Consider the following 26,728-nt stretch of genomic DNA (forward strand, 5'->3'; position numbering starts at 1 on the left):
TGCACGGATGCCACGGTATCTCCTCTGAGTAGCAGCCACCGTATCAGTTAGGTAGTGGGGTCCAAAGAGCTGAAAATGTATGAGCGTGGGAGGGTTCAGATTTCCTTTTCAGTCTTTGTTTTTCTGGTTCAGTAAAACCTTTTATATGGACCTGTTTATGTTAAGAAACAGAGCCTAAACAGCTCTGGTCCTCCTTTTCCTCTGCTTTCCTCCTCCCTCTGCCCCTGTGCTGTCCTAACTCTGGGTGGCTCAAATGGAGAGGATCTCTGCTCAGGACGTGTGCTGGCCTTTCGGACAGAGACCTGCCGCAGTGTGTGGTGAATTGCGATGTCCCCTGACCTCCTGCCTTTGGGAAAGCATTGCCGTTTTGCTGCTGAACTCGTAGATTTTTGGGTTGTTCTTTCCGTCTGCAAAACTACTGATCAGTCGCTGCTCCCCGAGAGACTGCTTTTTGTTGCTATTTTTAAGGGAAGTAACCATTACAAAACCAGCAAGTGATGTCTGATGTGAATGAGTCCCTTTTATTTTACTTTCTAGCCCTGCCATGTTGGTAAGGATATATTAATGGCTTTCCTAACCTTAGTTCACTTTGATGGAATGCTGTTTAGGTATTATAAAGTAATAAATGTGTGCTATTCAGTAGAAATTAAATTGTTGCTTTAGTTCTACTTTTCTTTAGTCCACAAATGTGTTAAGCAAATGGATGTATATTTATAGATTAGGTACCTGATGTAGGAAAATGTTCCCACAAGACAGTAAGAAATTAATACATACAGACCATGTTGCAAATTGCACTGAAATAGCTATTGCCTTCATTTTCCCCACACTTGAGTGGGAAATCATGCTGCAGAGAGAAATAATGACTCTGTGATAAATCTTGAAAGAAGTACAGATGAGGCGTCCGTATAATGAGATACAACAATTAGCAACCGCTTTGTTTCGGATGGTGCGGATGGTGTATTTGGATGCGGCAATTGTGTAGGTGTGGTGAGAAAGCAGAGGAGGGCCTGGATTAAAAAAACTGGGTCTTAAAACTCCGTTTTCAATCTCAACCAACCTAATATTGCATAGTAGAAGCATAGTCTAGTAAAAGCACTGCCAAGAGATAAAATACTGGGTTTTACTTTTTCTCCCTCGCCTCTCTGCCCTCCCAGCATCACCTCTCTGCTGTCCTCTGCAGCGTGTTTTCTTTGGGATGATTGGTATATTGTCAAATCTTTTTGTCTTTTTTTTTTTTTTTTTTGGTGATGCTGTTTTCCTTGCTGTGAAACAAAAGTTCCAGCCTTACTGCCTTCTTCTTGCTGTGTGAGTTTTAATTAATGTTTTTGCAAAGTGTGTTAAGATCCTGGCTAGCAGTGTGGTTTTGGCAGTGGTTCAGTCTCCTGGAGAAAAGTGTATGCCTTAGAGTCTAGGGAAAAAAATAATCTAGCAGGTTTTTAGGGTTGGAAATAAGTAAAAAAAAAAAAAAAGTTAGTGGGATTTAAAAAATTGCTTTTCTTTGACTCCTGTAATCTGAAGCTCTAGTCTCATAACAGCATATTTTTTTAGTAAATAGGGTGCCTTTCCTCCTGGAGCTGAGAGTCATCCCTGTTGAAATCTGAGAAACAATGTTCTTTTTGCACTGGTTTATCTCTGAAACAGTATTTGCTTACACAGCCTTAGCGTTCGCTTCTCTGTTCTCATGATAGAAATGAAAAGGAAACCTTGAAATGTATCAGCTGTTGTCTTAAAGATGGAACGCATCCTTTTTTAAGCAAAGGAACGGAAACCACAAAACCCTCTGGACTGCTGTCAGTCCACAGTGGGGTAAAGATCCTGAATGTATCCTATCCCATGTAAACTATGCCAGAGCTGTCAGACTGTCTGTACCAGCCCTCCTTCTGATTGCTATCAGTCTCTGATAGCAATGCTTTGAAGCAGGTCTCTGTTTCAGGCTGTTACCACAGTGCTGAGTCGTAAAGTCAGCAGTGGGACAAAACTGGTGAAATGGTCACCTACTTCTTGAGGTGCTGGAGCGTGTCCAGAGAAGGGTAACGAAGCTGGTGAAGGGTCTGGAGCACAGGCCTTATGAGGAGTGGCTGAGGGAACTGGGGTTGTTTAGCCTGGAGAAGAGGAGGCTGAGGGGAGACCTTATCGCTCTCTACAACTACCTGAAAGGAGGTTGTAGTGAGGTGGGTGTTGGTCTCTTCTCCCAAGTAGTTAGCGATAGGACCAGAGGAAATGGGCTCAAGCTGCGCCAGGGGAGGTTTAGGTTGGAAATTAGGAAAAATTTCTTTACGGAAAGAGTGGTCAAGAATTGGAACAGGCTGCCCAGAGAGGTGGTGGAGTCCCCATCCCTGGAAGTATTTAAAAAACGGGTAGATGTGGCACTTGGGGACATGGTTTAGTCTAGTCTACCCTTGATTGGCTTAGAGTAGACTTGGTAGTGTGGGTTAATGGTTGGACTGGATGATCTTAAAGGTCTTTTCCAACCTAAGCGATTCTATGATTCTCGGTGTTAAACCCAAACATAAGAACGGAATTTGTAACATGTTACAGGGAGGCTGTTGTGGTGTCCCAGAGTCTCCGACAGCCCGGGCTCCTTCAATGCCCCAGCAGCACAGGGAGACTGTGGGGTGGGCACGTATGCAGTACATGCTACAGGTGCTGCAGAGCTATGAAATAGGCTTGCAAATTCCCTATAACAGCACGGATAGAGAAGTTTGGAAGAAACACTGGTTGGGCAGGTTTGTTTTGTCTTTTTTTTTTTTTTTAAGCTATCATTCTCATAAGAGTGTTGGTTTGGCGGTTTGGGGATTTTCCTGCTTGGTTGACTTGAATGAAATGACTGCTTACAAAATACGCTTAAGGAAACGAGTGTTTGTGTTAGGAATGTTAGGAGTCACATCTGCAGTTTCTGTAAAATGGTTTGCTTCATTTTGGGAACAGTTCTACATTTTCCATACGCTTGCTCTGAAAAGTGGCCATGAAGCAGCTTGAGGACATCTGGAAGGCTAGATAACTGGTACTTCTGCAGAAAGCAGGGAAGTCATTTGGGATGGAAAGCTGTATGTTAGTTTGACAAGTATATTTACTTGCTGGTGAGGATCCTTTGTATCGAGCATGCTCTGTAGCTCCTTTTTTGAGAGTGGAAGGAATTTCCTGTCCTGTCTTCCCACCTCATTTCCAGTGGTGGTGGTGATGCAATTTTTTCCATACTAGGCATTGCTGTGGATTGTTTGGTTTAATTCGCTCTGCCATTCTGGAGGTGAAGGCCTTGAAACTTCTTACCAAAAGTATGACTATGGGTTATACCTTTCTGGAGAGCCACCTGATAGGTACTGTAGTAGGCTGTAGGGTGGGCAGCTTGCTTACATACAGAGACACAGGTAATAGTTACCAAAGTTTGTCTCTAAGGAGAAGCCCAGCAGCACAGCTCGTGCTTGGTTCAGCAGTGGTCATTAACAGATGGACTCTCTGGTGAGATGCAGCGGCCACAGGGCAGCAACGCACTCCCCTTCCAGACCCGAGGTGCGTGGTCCCAAAGAGCCTGGCTGAGTTCAGCATCCTGGGAACTGTTTGGTTGCTGGGTCTCGGCTGAAGCGGATGACTGAGGTATGATTGCATTGACACAGATAATCTGCAAGCCATAAAGTAAATATCCCCACCTTGTTTTTCCAGAGTTGCCTCTGCCAAAGTGCTGTAAGACTGGCTGGCACTTGGGGCTCTGGATAAGCTCTCCTCTGGCCTTCTCATTACTGGCTTTAAACATGTGTTACCATATCAACGTTATTTGTAGTCTTTTAGTCTTCTTTTAGTCTTCTTTTATTTTTTTCCCTGTCAAGAGGCAGTCTGTCTGTGTGCTGCTATTGTGAGATGACAGAAGCTTTTCCATTTATGAATCTGTCTCCTTGACCCACAGAGCAGCAAAGGAAAAGCTAGCCCCATACTTTTTGAGGCTCGCCACGTATTTTTCCATCAAAGCTGTCATCAGTTGCCAGGAACTCAAAAGAAGGGTTGCCAAGAGGGTGAAAGTATCCTGCACTCTTTTGCTCAATAAATACCAGACCCAAAAGGTGGATTTTCTCCATTAGTAGTTCTAATAATTTTTGTCAGAGCCATTTCTGGACAGTGTGGGTTTTGAGGGAGCCGAGTCCAAGGGAGGTGAGCTCCCTCTGTAGCTGATGCAGAGAAAAAGGGTCCCCAGAGGGTGACTCGGAGGGAAGGATGATGTGATGTGACTCTGCATCAGCCCTCCCCTCTCCTCCCCTCTCACTGCAGATCAAAAAGGGCACATGGGGAGGCTCATTTCCCTTAGCGAAAGTTAGCCTTTCTGAATACCCCCTCTGCTGCTGCTACTCTTCTTGCAGGGGTTTCCAACAGCTTTCACCAGGATTTTAGTATGTGGCTTGGAGTGCTTTGTTTCAGGAGAGCAGATCTGTCAGAATCCCGGTGCATGCTGTCCAGTGATAGTTGCAGGGGCAGAGTAAAGAGCGCAGGAGAAGGGAGCACGCCGTCCCGGGTGTGAGCGCAGTGATGTGCTCACACAAGCGTAAATCCCAAGCGGCGGGTCAGTTAGCGCCAGGAATGTTGGCAGGACACGGATGAACAGCACCCAGTGGGATTGCCTCGTTCTTCATCAAGTGCTGGCCCTCTACCAAAACTTGTTTTAAAAAATAATAATAAAGAAGTGGAAAGGAGTCATGATTCCTGCTGTGAAATCAGCAAGAGGCGGCTGTTGACAGAAGTGAAAGTGGGATGGAGTCCATAGGGTTTCGGCTTCCTTTTCTGTAACTTGGTGGACGCTGATATTATTTATATCAGATGTGGCCTTGCAAAGTCAGTAATAGAGATCAGTAAGAGAGAAAAAGAAATTGAAATAAATGAAATATCTGGCACATCTGAGTTTTAAAGTGAGTTTGTGTGCCATTGGGGGATGGTTGGCTGAGGCAAGGGGTGTGATCTGGTATAACACAGTCCTTATTCTGGAGATGTTACAAGAGAGGCATACACAGGATCCCAGTTACATGTTTGAAATACTTCCATGCACACCCATGTTTGCATCCGGTCAAAACCATGGAGTTGGCTATAAGCCTTGCTGTGTGCCCAGAAGATGGGCAAAGGGCACGGAGAGCCTCCGTGCAGCCAGCGGTGCTGTAACGTGTGCCGGAGGCGGCTGCTGCTGCCAGCCTGCTCACCCCTGCCCAAGGGGATGAGCAGGCAGCAGAGGCAGCCTCAGGTTTGCAGTGCTCCAGCCAGCTCAGGAGCTGCCAAAATTGGCATGCAGCCTGCGCCAGCAAGAAACCAAAGCAGAGCGTGTCCTGCTGACCTTGGAGGAAGGAGGGAAGAAGCATGAGCTCCTGTTGACTCCCAAAGGGATGAAAATTAATTTATTAGATTCATCCTAATGAATAAAAAAAAAAAAAATCTGGACATCCTAAAAAGCTTTACTTATACAAAAACTGGGTTTTATTATTAACCCTAACCATCTGAAAAAAAAAAGCCCAAAACAAAAAGGAAAAAAAGAATTTCTCAATGAACAGCGTGTTTTGTTTCTATTTTGGACATTTTCTAAATAAGAAATGTAGAAAAAGAGTTAGATTCAATAACGGTCACACTCTTCCCAGGGGTGGGATAGAAAGAGGAGACTTATTAAGATGCTGCTCCTTCTCCCCACCAGCCTAGATTGCTGAAGGTTGGTCATTGCGATGCCACTTGTTTTTCTTGTGGAGCTCAGAAAAGTGCAGTTTGGGGCTGGCAAAGTTGCAAATCTGGGTTGAAATAACCAAAAAGTTTCAACTGAAACAAACACCCCCTTCCTCTCTGAGCATTTCGGAAGTGTTACTGCTTCCCTGTGAAACTATCAGTATGGCACATATAAGAGCTCAGTCTGTGTAATAAAAAGGGAAAACCAAATGAAGGAGGCAAAGCAGCAGCTCCTGTTCCCTGGGGGAAGTGGTATTTCACCCAGCAGTAAAAGCTGCCCCTTGAGGCACCGCCCAGTGGGGTCAGTTCAGCGCTTTCTGGGGGAATCTGAATCTACACCTCACCTGAGCGCCTGCCTGCTGTGTCCAGAGGAGCTCGGGGTAAACTGTGTTGTCCTCTGGCCCCTCTCTTGATGTTGCTCATCTGTGTAACACTGCAGGAGACGGTCTGCTTCCTTAATCTGTATTTACATATGGATGCAGTAACTTCCATTCCCCCTCTGTATTCCTCCTTCCTCCCCCTGTCCCCATTTCTACATTAAATGTTTGAGAATAAATTAGGGACTAGGTTTCATGCAATACCTATAGCACTCATGGCTGACCTTAAGGAGTTTTCTTTTTTTTTTTTTCCCCCCACCCTCTCCCCTTCAGCATGTTTGTAAGGAAGCCAAATCGTTTAAACCAGCTGGAAGATCCCCGAACTGCTACAGTTCTGTAATCATTTCCCTCCCAGCTTATAAAACTGGCTCTCTGCAGTTTACTGCCAGGCCCTTTCCTTGCAGATTGAAAAAATAAAGGTCTCTGAGGACTGTGTGCTTCTCAACTCTCCAAGAGATCAATCGGATCAATTTGCCTCTGTGCGTTTCGATGTCTCTGTCCTAATTCTGGAGACAGCTGCTCTGGCGAGCTGTCAGGTGGCTGTTTGCAAAGGGAGAGACTCCCAGATCTACTCAGGGCTCTAAAACAAGCTCGTTAGAGGTTAAAAACCCCAACAAACAAACAAAAAAAAAAAAGGGAGCAGTGGGTTATTGCTCTGTAATAGGTACCAGTGAATTGGGCAGAATTTTTCTTTTTACCTGAGGCGAGCCGCCTATGGGGCAATGCAGCACGTATGGTTTGGTCAAGACTTTAAACTGATGCAGATGATTTGTAGTGATTTTTGTAATGTGAGTTCTATTAAGTTGCCTGAAGCACAGTATGTTCATCAACACTTTGCCTTGGTTCGCTCCATCCATCCTGTAAAATCGGTCTCTTTCTGGCCCTTGTGAAAAGTGCCCTTTTCTGCCGCCTTCATCATAGCCCTGAGCTGTCAATTCAAGGAAACAAAACTGAAGCAGATGCAATAGCTTTGCTCAAGTAAAGTGCACTTGGGTGAGCTTGTGCTCTCTGGAGGAAGCTTTGACAGGCAGCAGCCCCTTGGGTGAACCCTATTCCACTGCTCCTCGGAAAACACTGCAGTAACCCCCTGCCCTGAGCAGGGCGGGTTAGAGACTCATCACCAAAGAGGAGAAGCTCTGAACCAGGGCTGGTGTCCGTAGTGTAGGTGCCTCCTATGCTAAGCACCGTGGGAAGGGCATGCGATGGCCAAATTTCATAGAAACTGCTGCCGGTTTGGAGATTGCTCCTTTCTTACCCGTGTGGAATCCACAAACTATGTGTGATTTGAAAGCTTATGTTCTCAGTGAAGATGCGTGGCCATCCTCTTCCAAAATGCCTGGCCTTTTTCCCCCGTGGGAGACGGCAGTGCGCAGGGCTTGCCATTTGCTTGGTTGGGCTGCAGGATCTTGCCGGAGCCGTCCCCCATGCCCCCTGGCATGGCTTCTGCCCCTGGCTCTGGCTCGCTGCTCTCTGTGAGTCTGACGGCCTTTGGTGAGGATGTTGCTCCCTGTATGAATTTCTGGTGATCAAACCGAGACTGCTAAATCAGTACATTTGTTTGGTATTATTCTTACTCTCTTATTTTTCTCAGAATAACCTCTGTCCTCAGGGTCTGAGGGCAAGTTTTACATAGTTAATTCAAGAATGTTTTTCTTCCCATCTATTTCACTGCTTAAAAAAACTTCATAAGTAAACCAGAAAGCGTAAAAAAGACAGTTAGTTTTCTGGAATAAGTATAGCATTACTGTTTCAGAAGATCTTTCCTACTGAGACATATTTTGGAAAAAGACCCTCTTCCTGTGTATAAATAACACATATACATATAATTTGAAAGTTTTTACAATGGCTTACAAACAATAGCCTGTATTAACATGTTTCATTTTGAATTATGTTTTAAAAATCTTGCCTTTGTTTTTGTTCTGCAGTTCAGGTTTCTGTGATTTGTTTTTGTTTAGCTTGTGGGTATATTGGATGCTTTACTTGCTTAATTGTATTTTAACCACAAGAGTATATGTGATTGGCACTTGGAACAAGTCTTTATTTCCCTGGGAATGTTTGCGGACTAGCAATTCTGATTGCTGCTTTACGGATGTTACATTTAATCAATAACTCAAACACAGAAATAACGGCAGCTCTCTCCTGTCAGTCTTGGTTGGCAATATTACCTGCACTGGCTGGTACTTTTTTCTTAATTATTCAGGAAGGGCCTATTTACTGTGTTTAATAAGAGGATCAAACATATGCAGTGCAAATATTAAAGGGGAACGAGAAAAGAAGAAGAATCAGTTAGTTTAAAGAAAATGTTTGTTTCCTGCGAGCAAATTTATGCGAGCCTTTAGATCAGTTTTGTTGCAGCACTGCTTGTCCTGGGGCATCTTTACAAGTGAATTTGGGAGAATCAGTTCTCCTGCCTTAGCTGCAATGGGGCTGCTGCCATGCTGCGGAGCAGAGGCTGTGCCACTGTTCTTCCATAGTGACTCTTCTGGCAGCCTTCGAGGCTGAGCTCCTGGCTGTGTCCATGCACCTGTGCAGCAGTGGTCCCAAGAGCCACCTCCGTCCCTTAAGAATGAGCAGATGTGTTTGTGGTAGCTCTGACACAACTTCTCGCCTTTCCCCTCCTCCATCACCTGTGTCTTTTTGTCTGGACATCTGCATCATTTTTGACCAGATCCCATCCCTGTCTGGAGTCCAGACAAGCACAGACCACAGGAGCATCCTCTGAAGGACCTACAACCTTTCCCACGATGTGTGGCTCCTTCTCCTTGCCCACCAGGGCCTGTCTCCCCACATCCTCGCACCCTCCTTTTGGTCAGCTTGTGGGACAGGTGCGGCGCCGGAGGATGCCCCACGTGGTAGCCAGAACGGGTGTCCCGTCGGCAGTGCGGAGATGCGTTGCATGGTGGGGCTGTGGAAGGGATGAGATGACCTTCTTAAACTGATCTTCGTCATGGCTTACCAGAGCGACCCAGACCATGGCTACGTCGGAGGGTCATGAAGCCTCAAACAAACTTAACGACGTGTTTTCATGGGCTTCCCTCAAGCCAAATGGGTGACGTGCCTTCTAGCATGGGGTGTCCGGAGAAGAGAGGCTATTGGTCATGTGGGAAGGTTTGGCTGTCCCTGCAAATACGCATCTGAGCGTTACCGAGTGTCAGCTCCAGCCCCATCCTGTGTAAGTTTGATGTGGTTGGGGGGTGCGTTACAAAATCCCCAGGACAGAAGCTGCTCGTATTTTTGGCTGAGTGCAACATCCCGTAAGCTTTCCTGTGAGCAATTGTGCAGGAACTTTCATGCTTGCTAGGATCTTAAGTATCAGAATTTAAACCCACTTCTGTGGAGATGGAGACTACAAAATGATGTCGTTTTCTTGCTACTGCTTATTTTTGGAAGTTGCCAATGCAGTTCAAAGCAAATATCTTAGTGACTTAAAGAAGACTGGAATACTTGTGTCTTATTTTTCTGGCAATAGATGAGACTGAATTGTGGTCAAAATAGGATAAAATGTAATTATTTTTTCTAATTCTGCCAAGTTTCAGAATTATTATTTTATTGATGTGCTTTTGGCTTTTACCGTTTCTTATCTGTTTAGATGAAATATAAAGAATAGGTTTGCAGAAGAAATCCATTTAAAGCAAGCCACTAATCTTTACTGGCTATTGTGGATTTTAATTTTTATTTTTCACAGATGAACCCTATTGTAACCAAACCATGAGTGCCTGTGATGAAAGGACTGGTCCATTTTTAATTTGAAGAATTTAAGTATTTGTGTGTAGATGATTGTGTGGAAAAGAGGCAGAGATAAAAGTTGTTGGAAGTATAGTGTTTGGTATCTCATGCCAACAGTAATAGCACAGGCACAATTTACTTACAGGGCTGCTGACAAAAGAAGTAATTTGCTGCCAATTTTTGAATTGTTTTCTTTGAGATTCTTTCTGTGTTGCAGTATAACTTTGGCATTGAGTTGCATTTGATTGCAAACATCAAAAAGTTTCACTGAAAGGATACCAGCTCTGAAGAATGTTACTTTGCTTCTTCGCTATATTGCTAACAGACTTGTGTCATTCACATTTAAAAAGAACAAGCTATTTTTGAGGATGTTAAAAATAACAGACAGTTTCCTAACAAGAAAAGAGTGAGGAAGGTTCAGTTGTTTTTTTTTTTTTTCCCTAAACCATTTATTTTGTATTTAGAGATGTCTGTGACATATTTACGGATTGCTTTATTTAATCTGACAGAAGCAAAGGGGCATGCCAGATCAAATCTCAGATTAAGAATTTTCCGGAAAGGAAATACCTTCTTCCTGAAGTATTTAGAATTGACATCCAGTAAACTGCTTTTTAAGTAGCTGATGCGTGGGTTTCATTTTGAAGGAAAAGTTTGTGGAAAACAGGCCAAGCCTCAGTTTGAGGACAACACAGCTGAATTTAGTGTCTCTGACACTGGTGGCTTTTGACAGACAGCCTGGATCCAAACAAGGACCAACCCTTTCCTTCGTGTGAATTTGGGAAAATCCTCAGTGCAAACGAATATTTTAATTTAGAGGGCATTTTCAGGAGAATCCACTCAAGCTTGTCGGTCTTCATTAACACCTCTTCTAAGCAACCTGTTGCTATTGCAGTGGTGCCCACTACCCTAGCTATTGCTCTCTCCTTGCTCGCTGCCTGCTCCCACAAAGCCTGTGCTAACCCAGCCCTTAGAGCTCGCTCTCCTAAGGCAGAGGCAGCCAGGGGAGGAGGAGGAGGGAAGATTATCAAATGCATGAACGTCTCATTATCACTTGCTGTTTGTTTCTAGATCTCCATAAATTGGTTCTTGGAACATTAGCGCTGGTGAACTCCCCATACGCTCTCTGTTTTACTGTCCTGAAGGTCCACAGTCCCTCCACCCCATCATAGCGGTGGGATAACTGCTCCCCTCTCTATCTTCTTATCTCAGTCAAGGATTCAAACTGCAGATGCGTGATTCCCCCCCCCCCCCCCCCCCCTCCAGTTAAGTGAAAAATGTGAGCTTAAGTTGAATTTGACAAGTAGTTTTGGATTACAAGTAAATTACGGAAGAATTAAAAAAACCCTCAAAACAAATAGTTTTTGAAATAAAGCAATACTCTTCAGGCTACATTTACAGGGGATTTCAGGTGCTTATTTCCTCCCTGCATTTCTTTGCAAATTGTGCCCATGTCTCCTTCTGAAACCAGACTTTCACTTACCACTTTCACTTGATTTACCAGAAATGCTCACAACCAAAACATTATGCGCCTCTCCAAGCATTGCAAAAAGTTTTTTTTGGGGCTGGCCCCAGATGATGACTTAAAAAATACAATTCAGTTCAGCAAACATATTTAAGGAGAAAAAAAAAACCCAACAACTGAGCATTTGCCCTGATTGAGAGGAGGCTCAGCTCTAAAAGTTTGCTTTTTTCCCTTCCTTCCTCAAGTCAAACTCTGTACCAGTAAGTTATTTAAATTCCTTAAAGAGTTGTCTCAGGAGCTGGGATTTGGACCAGCTGACCCTTACCTGCCCCTACACTTCTCATCAGTGCCTATCACTTTTTTTAAGGCTGATGCATGGAGGAGGGAGGAGGTGATGGGCCTTTTCTCTAGGGGAGCTCTTTTCTGTTCCCATCATATCCTCGTGGTTGGGGTAGGGGCAAATGCATCCATCCCCGCCTCGGGGCTGGGTGCTCGGGCTCCTGCCCTCACCAGGCATATTTACCACTGGACTGTGCTCCTCACTGAGTCCTCACTGGCTTTTCTGGGGGCTGGTTGCCTGCGTGGTGCCGTGTGTTTGTCCACGAGAAGTAGGTAGACTGCCTGAATATGGTGGGTTTTGCTTTGTCCTGTTCTGTTTTGTTTCCCCCCCAGCCCCCATTCCTTATTTGATCTTTTTTTGGCACTGTGTGTGAATCCAGGATGGATTGCTGTTGCTAACAGTGGTATGTATTATTTTCTACTTTCAGGCGTGTATCTTTCCTCTCCTGTGCAGAGTGCAGGAGGCTCACCAGAAAGAGACTGACAGTCTCACAGACATTGATTTCTGTGCTCTTCCTCTGCCATACTTTACTGATAGAATGGATTTATTCCCCCTCTTCTGTCCTGTTGTAAACTTATAAATTTCTCTTTTTTCTCTTTTAAAAAAAAAAAAAAAAAAAGCTTGCTTACTGGGGTCCTGGGCAAAGACAACAGCAAAAAGTTAAAGCCTTAATTCCCTAATTGCACATACATAATTTTAAAGTCACCCTGGCTCCTTCTGTAAATTAGCAGACTAGTTGGACCGGTGTGTATTTACTGACATGAAATGCTTTACAGAGAGCGTCAAAGCAACGCAGCAGGCCTCTGCATCTTTTATGGCTTGTTTGTAAATTTTTACTAGGACACTTGATTCCCAGGGACATCTCAATAATTTCCACTCACAGTAACAGAGCCTTGTGCATGAGTGGAGGATAACCTCCTCCCCTCTTCACACAAAAGCTGGTGAGTAAAAGCCAGTTTTTTGTGATTAGGGAGCGTGGTTTAGATACCTCGCAGATCCCATGCTCGCTGCCTGTGCAGGGTGGGTCTGCAAGCAGCCCCTTTACCAAGCCTGGCCCTGTAGAGCGAGCGTGGCCCGTGGACACTGTGCTGTGTTTTGGGGAAGGCTGTATTCGAGAGCTGCCAGCTCTTTTCTGTGCAAGACACAAAGGTAGCAGTCAGTCTGTAGGAGTCCTGGCTGTCCTCTGTGTTTTCGGGTCCATCTGCTCGTGCTAGATTGGTTTGTCAAAAGCACAGCTGCTTTCTTAAGTGGAGCTGCTCTGGGGAAGGTGGGCTCTTCCTTGCCTCCGGTGCCGCAGTCCAGCTCCCGAGTGCTCACTGGGGACGCAAGTGAATGGAGCTCCAGTGGCAACAGATTTCTTGGATGCTGCCGCTGGATCTCTGACAGCAGCAGAGGTCTGAATATCTCCATGTATCTCCATCTTTCTCTCCTTCTTGGCTCCTCTTTGTTCCCTTCCCTTTCCACTTTGTGCCTGCCTTCCTTCCTTTCTCCTTCTCTTTCTCCCTCTCTTCCTTGTAACATACTCACATAGCCGCCTCTTCAGAAACAAATTTCAGCCCTCTGCAGTCCTAGCAAATGGTCTTCTCCAGGTTGGATACAGGCATTGCAGGAGAGAGAGTCTCCTATCTCAGTGGCTTTTCAGGAACAATGCAAGGAGAGTCTGATGCTGTTCCTGCAGGCTCCTGCTAGATGGTGTTTGGTAGGGCTAGAGACCCTGGGGAATTGATACAAATCCCTAGTGAGCATTGCAAATGGACATTTTTTCCCAATGGCTTGTCACATGCCCAGAAGCGAAGCTGAAAGCAACAACAGGAGCATCTCTGCAGTCCCTCTACTAAATTTCAAATCCCTGCTCCAACGTACAGAACCACTGAAATTTTCCCAGTGAAGTGGTTGCATGACTTTGTTGGTATGGGTAAATCTCTCTAATTGCTTTTTCAGAAACAGACTAACTGTTCTGCCTGATGCTTTCAAGGAAGAAAACAATTTCAGCTTGACACAAGTTCCTGGAAGGGAAAACTTCCATTCCAAATGAATAAAGCTTGTCAAAAGAACAAGCAGCTGAAAATAGGGGTTTGTAGTTGAATGTGTGGAGCAGCCAAAGCTGTTATCAGCACTGCTTCCAATGCAGTTGCTTGAAATACCTCTATACCAGCCCTTAACTGGGCTAGGACAGGGAATAACGAGCCTAACGGTGGATTTCAATGCCTCAGGTGTGTGTGATGCAGAGGAAATAAAATGGCTGAAATCAATGGAAACTTTAAATTGCAGGCATGGTGCTTTGGTTTCCTGAGATCTGGCAGAAGGTGGCCGTGCTTTGATGAGGTCTTATTTTTCCTGTTAGCCCTGCTCTACCTTGTCTCCTCATCACATTGGTGGAACGTCTGGTATGAAGGGAAGCCCTTTTTCATCTTCTTGGTCACATCTTTGATCCATTAAGTGCATTTTGCTACTTTCCTTTTTTCTATTTCTATTCCTGATCCCTTACTGTGCCTCTTTCTCTTCCTTTCCCTGTTCCTCCCAGTTTTCTTCCTCCACTTTCATCCCACACAGAATGAGGTATGTATTGCCTAAAAGAATAAGGAAAAGCCACGAGTGGGATCGCCTTCCCTACTGTATATGCCAATGCAGTTAAGCCCTGCTCTGCTTTTCCCGAAAATCCAATAAACAGCAAGAACCCCAAATTTGTGGTCACATCTGAAAATGTGCACAAAGAATATGTGTCATTATCAGTGCAAATGAGTTAAAGCAGCTGTGACTTTCATAAAATCTTTCTATGGCCCCCTAAAGAGTCTGTAAAACTGCTTCTGTTTGTGTGTGTTTATGCATCTGGGTCTGCGTGGGTAGTGGTGGCTGGGGTTTAGGGCTCTCCAGGGAGATAAGGAGCAAGGATGCCACACATACGCTGCAGGGAATGTCAAGACTACTCATAAAAAGGGAAGAAGGAGGGCTTGTCTGTCTTTCTCCCTTGCAAAACCTGTAGCTATGACTTATATTTTATTTCCCTGCATTGACAGGTATTTTAAGCAAATTAAAAATCCAGACATGTCTGGAATGTATTGTTTTTTCTTTTTTTTTATCCAATTTTTTTTACTCCACGATGGATTTTTCACTCCTGTTTTCTCCCTGGGATATCACGTACACTTGGCCTTTGATGGTTGTCCTCAAAGAGAAATACAGGCTGAGCTAGGCTGAAATGATACTTCTCCAATATAAGGTGTAGCTGGCTGGACACATTATAAGGAAGTCATCTTTAAGTAGAAAAGGTAAGGATGGTGTCTAGAGACAAAATATGGCTCCTGTAAAAATTCTGCATTCTCAGCAGAGGAGTCTGTCATACTGGTTTGGAGTTAGATGCGCACCTACCAATGACCTAAAGCTTTGACATTCACTTAAAATAGCCCCTTCTAAGTTTAAAAATGTCTTGATTAGAGGTGTCTTACTGTTATCAATAATTAAGAATAAGTTAACAGCCCTGCTTTTATACTCATCCTTCTAATGCCTTCCTTTAGTATTAGGGTTTTGGAAGTGTTGGTTCAAAATACTGGTGGTTGCTGGGACTTGGATCTGTTTCCCGAGAAGAATATAAATGGCAGCAATGTTCTTCTTACAGCAGAGGGACCTGCCCAAAACAAGCTCTCGAAATACCAAAGCTTGTCCTACTGCGTACTTATCTTGGTCTTTTAGATGTCCCCAATGGGGAGCATCCATCATATGTCTTAATTGTTTGTTTGCTTCCCTTGAGAAAGCCTTCAAAGAGAACACAAGAGCGAGTTCACATTTATACCAAAGCTGAGTCAGCTGCAGTGTGGGATAAATGTGTTGCCGATACCGGTTTGCGATAGCTCACACAGCCCGCTCCTTTCTGTGAACTCTAGATGCCTCGAACGGGTACAGGCAAATTAAAAAAGCTGCCTGCTTCTTAGAGAAGTTTGTTTTGATTAACACAGAGTCCATCTGGTACCAGCAAAGTTTACATTCCTGTAAACTGCACAGTATTGAGTTTTACTAGGCCACCTACCCTGCTGTCTTCAATTATAAAACCTCCGGGTGCCCTGATGATGTAATTGATTTCAGGATGAGCCGTGCTTTTCAGGAAGCTGGAGCTGCCAAATATCTGTCTTGGCCTCCGCTCTAACTGTGCAAGAGAAGTCCCTGCATTATTAAGCATTTCTGGGATTTATTGTTTGTTGTGATTCTGATTGCTTCAGGGAGTATTCCTGAAAGGCTTTTAAAAGATAGCAAGTAGGTAATTACAAGCTGGTTTGCTTTGTGGGAAAGCTGGCATGAAGCAGAGGTGGAACTTCTGCCCAAATGGGCTCTTTTCACACTCGTTTAGCAATCTGGATTTCCTCCTCTGATTTTATCATTTCATTATGAAAATCTGGGAGACCCACACCTTGAAATGTTTGCCTACTCTGGAGGTAGCATTTTGCTGTGCAGAGCCACCATCGATACAGTTCTCCTACACGCATCCCACGCCATCTCTCATGTGGGAATGAATGCATGTGTGTGTTTCGGCATGGGGAGCCACATTATGCTGGCCGGGTTGGAGCAGGTGGTAGGGAGTGGTTCCCATGAACGGCGGGGTGTTTGGCAGCCTGGTGTGGTTGGCAAATGCACGGAAATCTGACCTGTAAATGACTTTATACAAGGCAGCTGTTTAAAATGGGTATGAAACAGTTAAACTGTTGTAATAGTAATTTCTTTGATTGTCCTACGTAAAGACAAAATAAAGAGCATTGGCTGATCTTAAGGTTGTCTGAGTGACGTTCAACATAACTCCAGATGTTTTTGCAAGCTGCAATTTTACGTGTAAAATCTACTTCATTTTACATGCTGTGTGTCACTGACATTTAGCAAACTTCCTCATCCAGGTCCCATTTGCAGTTCATTTGATTTTAGTACATAAACTGTGTATTGTTCTTCGCCTGCACCAGACATGAGATGTTTTACTAGTTATCTTTCCTGAAACAAGTAGTAGGCTCAACAAGGTATTCTGTAAAACCACATGGTTCTTGTAAAGCCTTGATGCACTGAGCATAACCAGTATGTTTATGCCCCTCCTACAGGTTGATCTGATGGGCAGACAGCTGGGTTACCAAGCAGTGAACCATGTTATCTTTTGTGTTTCCAGATAGACTTCAGGACAGCAGCTTTCTCAAAATGGAAAAGCTTTGCTTGTTAATTGAACTGTTGCGGAAAGAAACATTTCTTAACTGAAGCTGCAAAGTAGCAAAAGTATTTGGAGGAAGGATCAGAAAGTTCAGGGCGCTCTGAACTCTCTTGCTTCACCCGCTCCCAGTTACCTGTTGCTTTCATTTATTTCCTTCTTGCTTGCTGCCCGTCTGCTCTTCAGCACAGAGTGGTGATTTGCAATTGGCGTCAATGCAAGGTTTTTTTTTTTCCTGGAGATTGTTACTGCTCCACAATGTAAACTGTGAGGGCCTTCCAGGATGTTCTGAACTGCTTTCAAAAGGCCTGCTCTGCAGTGGGCAGAGCTACCCTGCAATTGGGTGGAACACTTCAAATTAACTTTGACTTGCAGATAAACTCATGCCTTGAAACTGTGTTTGGTAGCTTGCATGGTGTTATGCTTGCTGCAAGGAAGGTGCAAGGTGTGGGCAGCATTTTAGTTACTCATAGGCAGACAAAAAAAGTAAAAATCGAGATGTTTAAAGAGTACGCGTTCCTGCAGTGTACTGCCAAGGATGAAAAAGCAGCTACTATCTTCCATTTACATTCATTTTCTGGCTTTAATTTACTTCTCGGGCCAGGCTTGAGAGGGAACAGAGAGATGGTAATGATGAGGGTTCCTCTACGGTGGTCTCCAGACCTAGATCAGTGTTTGCAAGGCTGTGAAGCACAGGTGTGCTTTCCTGAGCCTCAGCAGCCTAAAATGCAGTTTACCCTTCCCTCTGAAGGGCTGCCTTCACAAACAGCGTGTTGTCCCTAGCAGTTGTTCCAGCTGGAACATGTTTGATGCAAACTTGATCTGTTAAAAGCCAGATCCCTGCTGAGCATGGCAAAGCAGCAGGGCCTGCATGTCCCCACCTCCCCGCAGGTGCTGCCCCCCGAGCTTGTAGCTTGCCCGACCGCAGGTGGCTGTTCTGGAGGGTGGCAAACACATGGCCCGGAGACATGGCTGCCTCACCAGTTTTAGGTCACTGGTGCGAGGTGATGGAGTTTGTCAAGGATGAAGTTGGCAGACTTCTTGACACCGATAAAAGTGCTCCTCTGTCTCTATTTGAAGTCTTGGAGAAAAAGCTGAACTGTTCTGGCTGATCTTTTCCCAGAATAATTCCACCTAAAGCAAGTATTTGTAATGGAATACTTCTGCCCAAAGTGTTGCAGTTAGTTAAAACTACAAGCGAGTGAAAACAGGTTCTTGAAAAGAGTCAGCCAGCATGATTAATAGAGGGCTCTCCTCCCTCCACCCATAAAAATATAAACAAAATGCAACCCAACATTTCTGTTCCCACTGCAAATCACAAGGGGATTGAGTTTCATAAAAGGTTCCAGTAGGGAACAAAAGACCGGGGTTTGATCCAGATGCTATTAAAGTCACAGAGAGTCTTTCCCTTTGGCTCCGGTGGGCTTTGGAGCAGGGCCATGGTGAACACTTGAAGGCCAGCCTGACCTTTCATGGAGAGAGAAAGCTGAAGGCTTAGTCTCATCTCACTTGTACTTGCTGGAGCCTGATTAAAATCAGTGGGAGCTCAAAAAACTTTGCACTTTGCGGAGTTCAGCCCTTGAACACCAGTCTGACATTTAAGTCAGATTCAGTGCTTAAATGTCAACATTTGTAAATAAGTAGACACCAAAGACTGAAAGTCATCTGGCTTGCTTTGCACTGTATGGTTTGGTTCCTAAGTTTTAGGCATGACACTTAGGGAAAGTTTTCTGAAGAGCAGTTATTTTGTAGAGAGCACCCAGATGTGCTACTTCTTGTTAAATGCCACCTCTGTTTCTTGCTGGCTTTCCCCCTGGTGCTTTTGTCTGCAGTGTAATCTCTTCTCTATCTTGCCATGGTGACCAGGCTTGCAAACTTCCTACTATAGAAAATGTGAACAAAAAGCCAGATATTAAAGACTCTTGGCAGCATTAGGAAGTGCTGCAATCTTGTTTTTCTGAAGACTTGAAGGGTGGAAGCAATCAGATGATAGACTGTCTTGAGGAATTTGGAGAGGAAATAAGATGTGTTTTATATGCTAGATGTTCACGGGAGAAACGTGTGATGCTTTCATGCTTGGAAAGGTAACTTGCGTGCAGGTGTTGTGATTCATGCTGCAGTTTTTGTAAATCATTTAAATAGACTATCCCGATACTGATTGTAAGTTACATAGAAGAACCTGCAAATGTTTTCCTTCTGAATTTATTTTGTTTACTTGATATACTTCTTAAAATTACCATTTTTTCAATAGTTTTCTAGCTCCTATATGCTTAAAATATTCCTGTTGTCTTTTCTGTATTTCTTTTTGTTTTTCACTGCTTTATTACAATGACGAAGCCTCTGTAAGGTTCACTAGAAATGGAATTATTATTGAATTAATGTCACAGGTATGGCACCGTTTGTTATATTAAGAAAGCTCCTTAGAATTTGGCAAGTGCAAATGTGTAGTTTTGGCTCCAGATACAGTTTAATTTTACTCATTGAGAAACAGGAAGGTTTTTATGAACGCTCCTCCAACAATAAGCCACCTGTGTGTTTGTCTCTGTGCAGTTAATTATCATAACACCTTGTCAGCAGACTTGTAATGAAACTGAAGCATGCAGAATACACTTAAAAAAAAAAATGCTTAAAATAAGTTCAGTTCTGCTAGACAGTTATTCCAATCTCTAGAGACAGAGCAGAGAGCTGGGAACAAGGAGTTTTTGCATTTTAATCATGGCCTAAAATTGAATTTCTCTGTTTGGGTGACCTTTTAAAAATGTGTCTCGGTGTAGTCTTCCGGGAGTCTGAAGACAGCAATCTTAGCGAGACACATGTGGGGTTTTTTCTGAGGATTAAGGAGTTAATTGATGATTTAAAAAACAGAACAAAACCAACCAAATTTTGATGGGGAAATTGCAATGTATTATAGTGTGTATTATTTGAAGTGGTCTCAGTATTTTAAGTCATGTGGAAAGAGCTTTGAATAGTAAGGGTGATGTTGTTACTCTTGCATGTTAGTTTAGGGTGGTTAAAACAATGTACAGCTTTTTTTCCAGTTTGAAAAATGACTTTATTGTTTCAAAGTATTTCAACAAATATTTGTTTCCTTATATTTCAGCTACCTGACTGCAAATAACAACCAGAATTTCTTGTACACTGCAAGGCCTTTTTTGAAGAGAGCTGCTTTGGTGATAAGCTATGTAAGTACCAATGGACTTGACCATGTATTTCTGGGTATGTGATGAGAATGAACATTGCATGGTGGTATCGCAAAAGACTCAGAAAGCTTAGATGGTAGATCTCAATACAAAGTTAGTCTTGGAAAAGAGTCTAGAAAACTTCAGCTGGGCAGAGACAAGAATATTGCTGTGTTTTCAGTTCAGATTTAATTTATAGTGGTTGCCCTTACAAGCGTGTAATCATCTGCAAGTATTTCCTGCCCTAAATACAGGGGGACTGTCTGGCGCTGGGCTGACTTTTCAGTGGCATGCTGTTAGTTTCAGTGCAGGGCTCAGTAAGAGTCACAAGAAAAGCTCTGCCTGCAAATACCTGCTGCTTGGCGCGTTCCAAGCAGGACTTGACATGTTGCAGGGGAGAAAACAAGCACCTCCACAGCGGTGTGCTGGGTGTGCAACTCTGTGCTGCTCTAGGAGCCGGATCCCCTTGCTTGTCTCTTGACAAGTGGTTCCCAGAAAGGTGGAGGAGTGCCAGCCCACAGAAGTCCTTCCAGGCATTAGGATAACGCAGCATGAGAAACACCGATGGAGCTTGTCCTCACACCTATGCCAGTATGAGTGAACGATAATAGCTTTTAAGACGTCAGCCGTGGTTTTCCCCTCTGTACTTAAGTAGAGGTCAATAGCAAAGCTCTGCAGTCTGAGCCGCAGCGGGGTGACTGATTTGTCCTTCAAAATGCTGCCTTTGTTGTGGATAGCTGAGATATGCCAGTTGCTGTCAGTAATGCACACATGAAAGGAAAAGGACACAACACCATAGCGTGCTGTCTGTGCTGAGGGTTGGCATGTTTGTCACCCTAGATAGGGTGGCAAAATTGAATTTTGCCTAAACTGCTGAGCTGACTCGCTTCTAGGCGCAGAACATAGAGAGCTATCACAACAAAATATTTGCTGGAGGCCTTAGTTCTTCTTAGTAGCGCATTGCTAACTGAGATGTTGTTCTTTGAAGGTGATTCTTGTGTTGTATTTCCGCCTCTGGATAATGGGAGGATCCATGCCAATGTTTTCGGAGCAGGACAATCCAGCTTCATTCTCACCGTATTTACTGACGAGGTACAATGCCACTAATCAAACAAAAGTTTTCAAAAGTGTAGTCTCAATGTTATTTTTTCCCTGTACTAAAATGTTTTACAGATGGCAAATGAGAAGACTTGTTTTGTTGTCTTTTACTTAATTACTTCTCCTTATTGCTCTGCCTAGAATAGAAAGTGACCAGCATTATTGGAACCCCAAAGCACGCTCCAGGTCCTGTAGAGTTATATTACAGACGCTTTCTTACTGAATAATATGGGCTTATTTTTATGCAAAGCCCAAAGAATATAGTTGAATTGCCTGAGCACAGGACTGGAAAGCCCACTGACTGAAGCCTAATCCTAAACCTTAAAACTGGCTGCTCCTGAGGTGTGGGATACAAGCACTCGGAGTTTCGGCTTCAGCTGAAGTTTGTGTAAAAAGGGGATGACCATGCCTGTTGGTGGAATATTGGTGGCTGAGCAGTGAAGGTGGAAGGCAGGACCCCTGTGGCACAGAGAACTGCACAGCTCTGGCTAAGCATAGCATGGGCTGCCATGGATTAATTGAAAACAATGAACCTGAAATTTGTGTTAACAGTTTTTTGTTATTTTATCACTGTGGTGTTTTTTTTTTTTTTTTTTTAAGGATACAGAAATGCTGAAATTTGGTAACAGTGTTTTTTGTTGGGGACCTTGCCTGGGACCTGGTGTGTGGTTAGGTGGGCTGATACCACATCCCTCTGGCTCTGCTGGGCCAGACCAGCAAGGCAGTGGCAGCTGTGTCTTAGCTCTTCCCTCCAGACCTAACCAGACCAGTCCTCCGAGAAGGTGGTAGGAAGTTCAGTTCCTCTTAAGACAGGGCCATGTGCATAACTGTTTGCTCCGGTTAGCTCCTGAACTGTGGAAAGACACTTTGGAGGCTTCTGGAGGAATTTCCTCAAATGAAAATTGGAACAGTCCTCCTCTGTGTCGCTTTCTGGCCTTGCTGGCTCCTCATCCCAACAGTGGAACTGCAGCTGAGACACAGGTTAAGATCAAGCAGTCCTTACTCAACATCTGCTGCAGAATTGGACTGGATCTCATTTGGGAGACCTTTATGATAATGTGACAACAGATCCTATTACCATGAAGGCTAAAAGTGCTTCCAGGAAGCACATTGTCTGATTTGGAAAGTTCTGATCTGTTCGCAGCATTTCTGGCAGAGTCATTAATACTAGACTCTGTGCGGCACAGCGTGAAGGATTTGCTGCTGTCTCTTTTTGATATGTTTATGCTGAGATGGGGGTCATCAAATCATAAACGATCCTGGCCTGATTCCAATTACGTATTCTGTGCTGCAAATGTCTTTCCTGTGTTTGTATCTCTACATCTTGTAATGACAGGGGAAGGTTTTTTAAACCCAAAAGCTAAGTCATTCTTGGGGTATGAAATGGTGACTATTTTTACCACCGGTATTGTGAATTTTATTAACAGCCTTATGAAAGACAAGTGAGAGTGCTGCTGGCTGAGGTCCTGCCTGGCCCCAGCAGCAGCCCTGGCTTCACCTGCGGTCCAGCAACACCTACCTGCTCCAAACCTAATTAAGGAAACCCTTGCCAGTAAAAACCAATATTATTCTTCTGGAGGGATTCTAAAACCCTGTAGTTATCCCAGCTCTTCTACTTCTGCTAAGCTTGATCTTAATCCTCACTTTAGCCAATTTACCCAGAAGCCTGTATCTTCCATCCAGAAAACCAATCCTTTCGGCAAGCCTGGATGCCAGCCATTACGTAGCTTTCTAATATGCAGAGTTAAATTTAGCTGGTCAGTTCCTTCCTTGCTGCTCTAGGACCAACCTCCCCTGCTGATGCTCAGGCATGGGTCCTGACAGCAGAAGCTGAAAAGTAGGTTTGTTGCTGAATTCTGGTCAGGGTCCAGTCAGGAGACGGGACTGGAGGCAAGGCTGCAACATTGACCCGAAGTCCATCCAGGAGAAAAGGCGAGAGGCAGAAGTAAGGACAAGCGAGAACATGTGTCTGTGGGGGTCCATCCAGGAGACAAGCTACCTGCAGCGCAGGTCCAAGGTCCATCCAGGAGATAAGGCTGAGCTGAAATGGGGCTGTTACAGCAATGGGCATCAGGTGTGGGGCCAGGTGAGGCTCATCAGGGCCCTGACAGTGTGTTGCTGCAGTTCAGTACCTGCCACTTTCCCTGCCATGGATCTTGTCGCTTACCTTCTGTGATAGTCGCTGTCCTCACTCTGGGCACTGTATGATCTAGAAAGAAGCTGGATCTTGAGCTTCTGTTGACCTTAACCCTAGTCTCCTGGCATAAGCCTTCATCTTAGATGTGAGGTACCTGCAGAATATGCCTATAAATTCTTCGCTGCAATTCTTGTTTCTCTGAACTCAAACCTTAAGCTGACCACTACCTTGAAGTTGCAACTAAATAACCTGGAAGAGGCCAAAACCCAGCTGTCCTGATCCCTAAGCCTGCAGGATCCACGTGCCAGCATGTTAGGCTTGCTCAGCAGCACCTTCTTTCCTGAAGCTAGACCTTAACCCTTCACTTCAAAATAGTCAGTGACCCACAGACTGCCTCGGAGCTAGCGGTAGGCCCAGCTGCACTGCTGGCAATAGTCTTCATGTCAGACCTGTGGGGTCCACCTGCAAACAAGAAATTGGCGATGAGAGCTGGATTTTTTATTGTTGTATCTCACCAGTCTTGTGGAGCTGTGGGAAGACCAATTAGTCAACGTGGATGGTACCTTAGGGTAAGTTTCTAGACAGCTGGGGTGGCAAATTTTTGCCAAATGGGTGAGTGGTCAGTCTTGCAAGATAGGCAGAGACCTGGTGACTGTCTCTGAACTGACAGCCCATGATGCACCCGCTGACCACAGCCCTTATCTTGGCAACTAACTTTTTCCTTCCTCACCTCCTCTTTCAGACTCAAACTATAACTTTCACCTGAGACTTTATCTTACCATGGTCAGAGCTGAAGCTATTGCTGCAGGACTGAAATTGTGCTAGTCATCATGAGGGCAGGTCTGGGATGTCAGATGGAGCCAGCAAGGCTGGGTGGCGTTGGCCTGGTTTCCAGGCAGATCTGTGTGTCTGGCCAGCAGGAAGGCTAGGCTGAGGTGCAGGGCTGGCGTTCAGCTTAGGTGCGAGGAAGAGGGAGGCTGAAGAGATAAGATTGTTTTTGAAGTCTGATATTTCCACAGGGTGGAAATAAGAAGTGGTGTTAGCTGAGTAAATTGCTTGAGGGTGGATTTGGAGGTGATACAACTTGCTGGACCCAGTGTTAGACGTGACATTAGGTTAGGGTCCAGGACATCAAGGCTCGAGGATATTCAACATCCAAGTAGGTGCTGGTGTGTGTGGTTGCTTGCCCAACTGGTGGATGTCCAGTCACGTCGGAGAATTTGTGCTTATGGCCCAGCCTCAGAGAAGCAGCTAAGCAGTGCATGTTCCTCAGCTGTGGACACCTACAGTAGCAGCATATGAAGAGTTGGTGTCAGAAGCTTTTAACGAGGTTTTGAAGACAGTTAATTAGGTCACAGCACTGAATTTAAAGCCGGGATGTTATTTGCAATTTGGGTTGAATTGGGAGGAAGGGAGTGGAAGAGCTAAGTTTGGTGTCAAGACCAGAAGGGAGAAGCCCCATGAAACTAAACAAAAGGCCAGTGTTGGGTGGTGATCTTGAGGTGGTTACTAACACCTTAACTATGGCTGAAGCAAGAGTTAGTGCTCTGGCAGCAGGAAACTTGTTTTGTAACTCTGCAGATCATGCAGGGCACAAATGGGAGTTTCTGTTTGCAAGCAGTCATCTTTATTTGCACTGAGCTGGAAATGTGGTTACTGTGCATGTCTCGCCAGGGTAAACGTTACGGTTTTCAACAGAGTTGAAAATTATTGTAAGACTTTGCCAACTCTGTGGGGCTAGGAGGAAGGCTGATGACAACAAGTGGAATAAAGAAGAAAAACAGTAGTTTGGAAATGTGCGGCAGTCTTTGTGAAATGCACAAAGTTAGATCTGGAATTGGGGTCTTGGTTGACACAGGATGAACCCAAAGGAGTATCGTTAACTCTCGCAAGGTTTCTGTGTCAGCTGGTGAGCTGTACAGGCGCAGTTTGTCCCAAGGCTGGCAAGGGTTATTGGAGTGTGGCTAAGATTAGGGGTAGGTGTAAGTTATGGGTTTGAAAAAGTATCGAGTAATGAGGTCAGATTTTGTGAGCACTTATGATGCTTGTAGTATAAATTAGATGACTGAGGGTGTGAGAGAGGTCTGTGCATCCATGATTGTGTGGAGGCGGGGAGCATATAGAAATTAAGGTGTAGCAAATGAATCTAAGAGGAGACAGGTTCAAAGCAAGCCAAGGAGGTGGCTTGCAACAGGTAGTTGAGCTGGGGAGCTCCTTCCTGCAGGATGCTGTGGGTGTGCTGAAAGTTTATGCAGGCTCAAGGAGAGATTTGCCAAGTTAAAAAAAGAAATCCAGGCTACTAAATATGCAGAAACCACATCCAACTCGGGGACATCATACTAGCTAGAAACTGGAAAAAATTATCGTGTTCTTACATGCTTTCCTTGGCATTAAATTTTGGTCGCTGCTGGAGAGAGGATCCTGGTCTGGACAGACCTTTGGTGTGGCTCAGCTTGGCCTTAGAACATGACTTTATGTTCTGTGTAACCTGTCTCCAATCCTGGACAACAGAAACATATAAATTAAAGTAGACAGATAATGATTTATTTAACCATTGGAAGATGAAATATGCTGAAATAGTGACAGCTTTTCAGTCTTTAAAAAAGAAAAAAAATCATCTGTTCAGTATGTTCACTAAATTACTGTCCTTAATATCACAAGTGAATGGGGATGCAAATAAAATGCTTTAGAAGTCAGAATATGAATGCTTTGGTCCCTGCAAGGTACTGGATTTTTTTAATATTCCCAAATACCTTAAAACTTAGTGACATAAATGAAAGCCACATTTCCATGTCCTTCAGTGTGTTGCTTGGCAAGGGTAGTCTAAGGTGGTGAGATCTGTCCATTATTCCCTTTCTCAGTGGAGGCAGAAATGAAGGTTTTGGGAATCCTGCTCTTTGTAAGCCCTGCCATTAGAGACTGTCCATACAGGCTGTTGTACACTGCAGAAAGGATCTACCTTCTCCAGTGACCCACCTTAAAGAACACAGATTTCCAGTCATTGCGACTTGCCATCTCAAAATCTGCTATGGGTAAGCTGTTGGAATAGAAAAACCAATCCCAAACCTCTGTTAAAAGATTCTTGCTTGTATTAGATGAAAGTTGAGGAAGAATGCAATTAGAAAGGTTTTGAGAGCTACCCAGCTTTAGGTAAACAGTGTACTGAAGTGCAGCTCGAGTGTTAGCGGGGCGTTGACCAGTGGGCTGTCATGCTTCAGACATTTTGCACAATGTTTCTTTCTTCTACCATTCTTGTTGGGAAAGAAGCAGGAGGCCTCTGGATAAACAGATTGTATTACTAACAGCATGGTAAGACAAGGGAAAACTCCATTGTACAACATGTCTCAAGGTGTGTGAAACAGATTAAATCCTACCAGTAATTTCAAACTAAGAAAGTATGTTCTCTTAAACTATATCTTTGGGAGTCAAGTTATACTAATTTCTGCTGGCATTTGCCTTGTGACCTCCCTTGGCTCATCACTCTGGGCACGAAGCAGGCTAATTTGTGGTGTTGCATTGAACAGTTAATGCATTTCTACTAAGACTGCCTT

At 44.3% G+C, this 26,728-nt stretch overlaps 1 protein-coding gene across 1 annotated transcript in view; it reads left to right on the plus strand.

Moving 5' to 3' along the window:
- The window catches only part of TMTC1 (transmembrane O-mannosyltransferase targeting cadherins 1), a 144,643-nt gene that overhangs the window by 38,083 nt on the left and 79,832 nt on the right, over positions 1–26,728 (plus strand). The window contains exons 6-7 of the mRNA XM_075727001.1: positions 19,864–19,945; positions 20,931–21,034. Of these exons, the coding sequence (XP_075583116.1) occupies positions 19,864–19,945; positions 20,931–21,034 (186 nt within the window). The remainder of the gene's footprint in view (positions 1–19,863; positions 19,946–20,930; positions 21,035–26,728) is intronic.

The sequence above is a fragment of the Pelecanus crispus genome, chromosome 1 (assembly GCF_030463565.1).
Source record: "Pelecanus crispus isolate bPelCri1 chromosome 1, bPelCri1.pri, whole genome shotgun sequence".
NCBI classification, from domain to species: domain Eukaryota; kingdom Metazoa; phylum Chordata; class Aves; order Pelecaniformes; family Pelecanidae; genus Pelecanus; species Pelecanus crispus.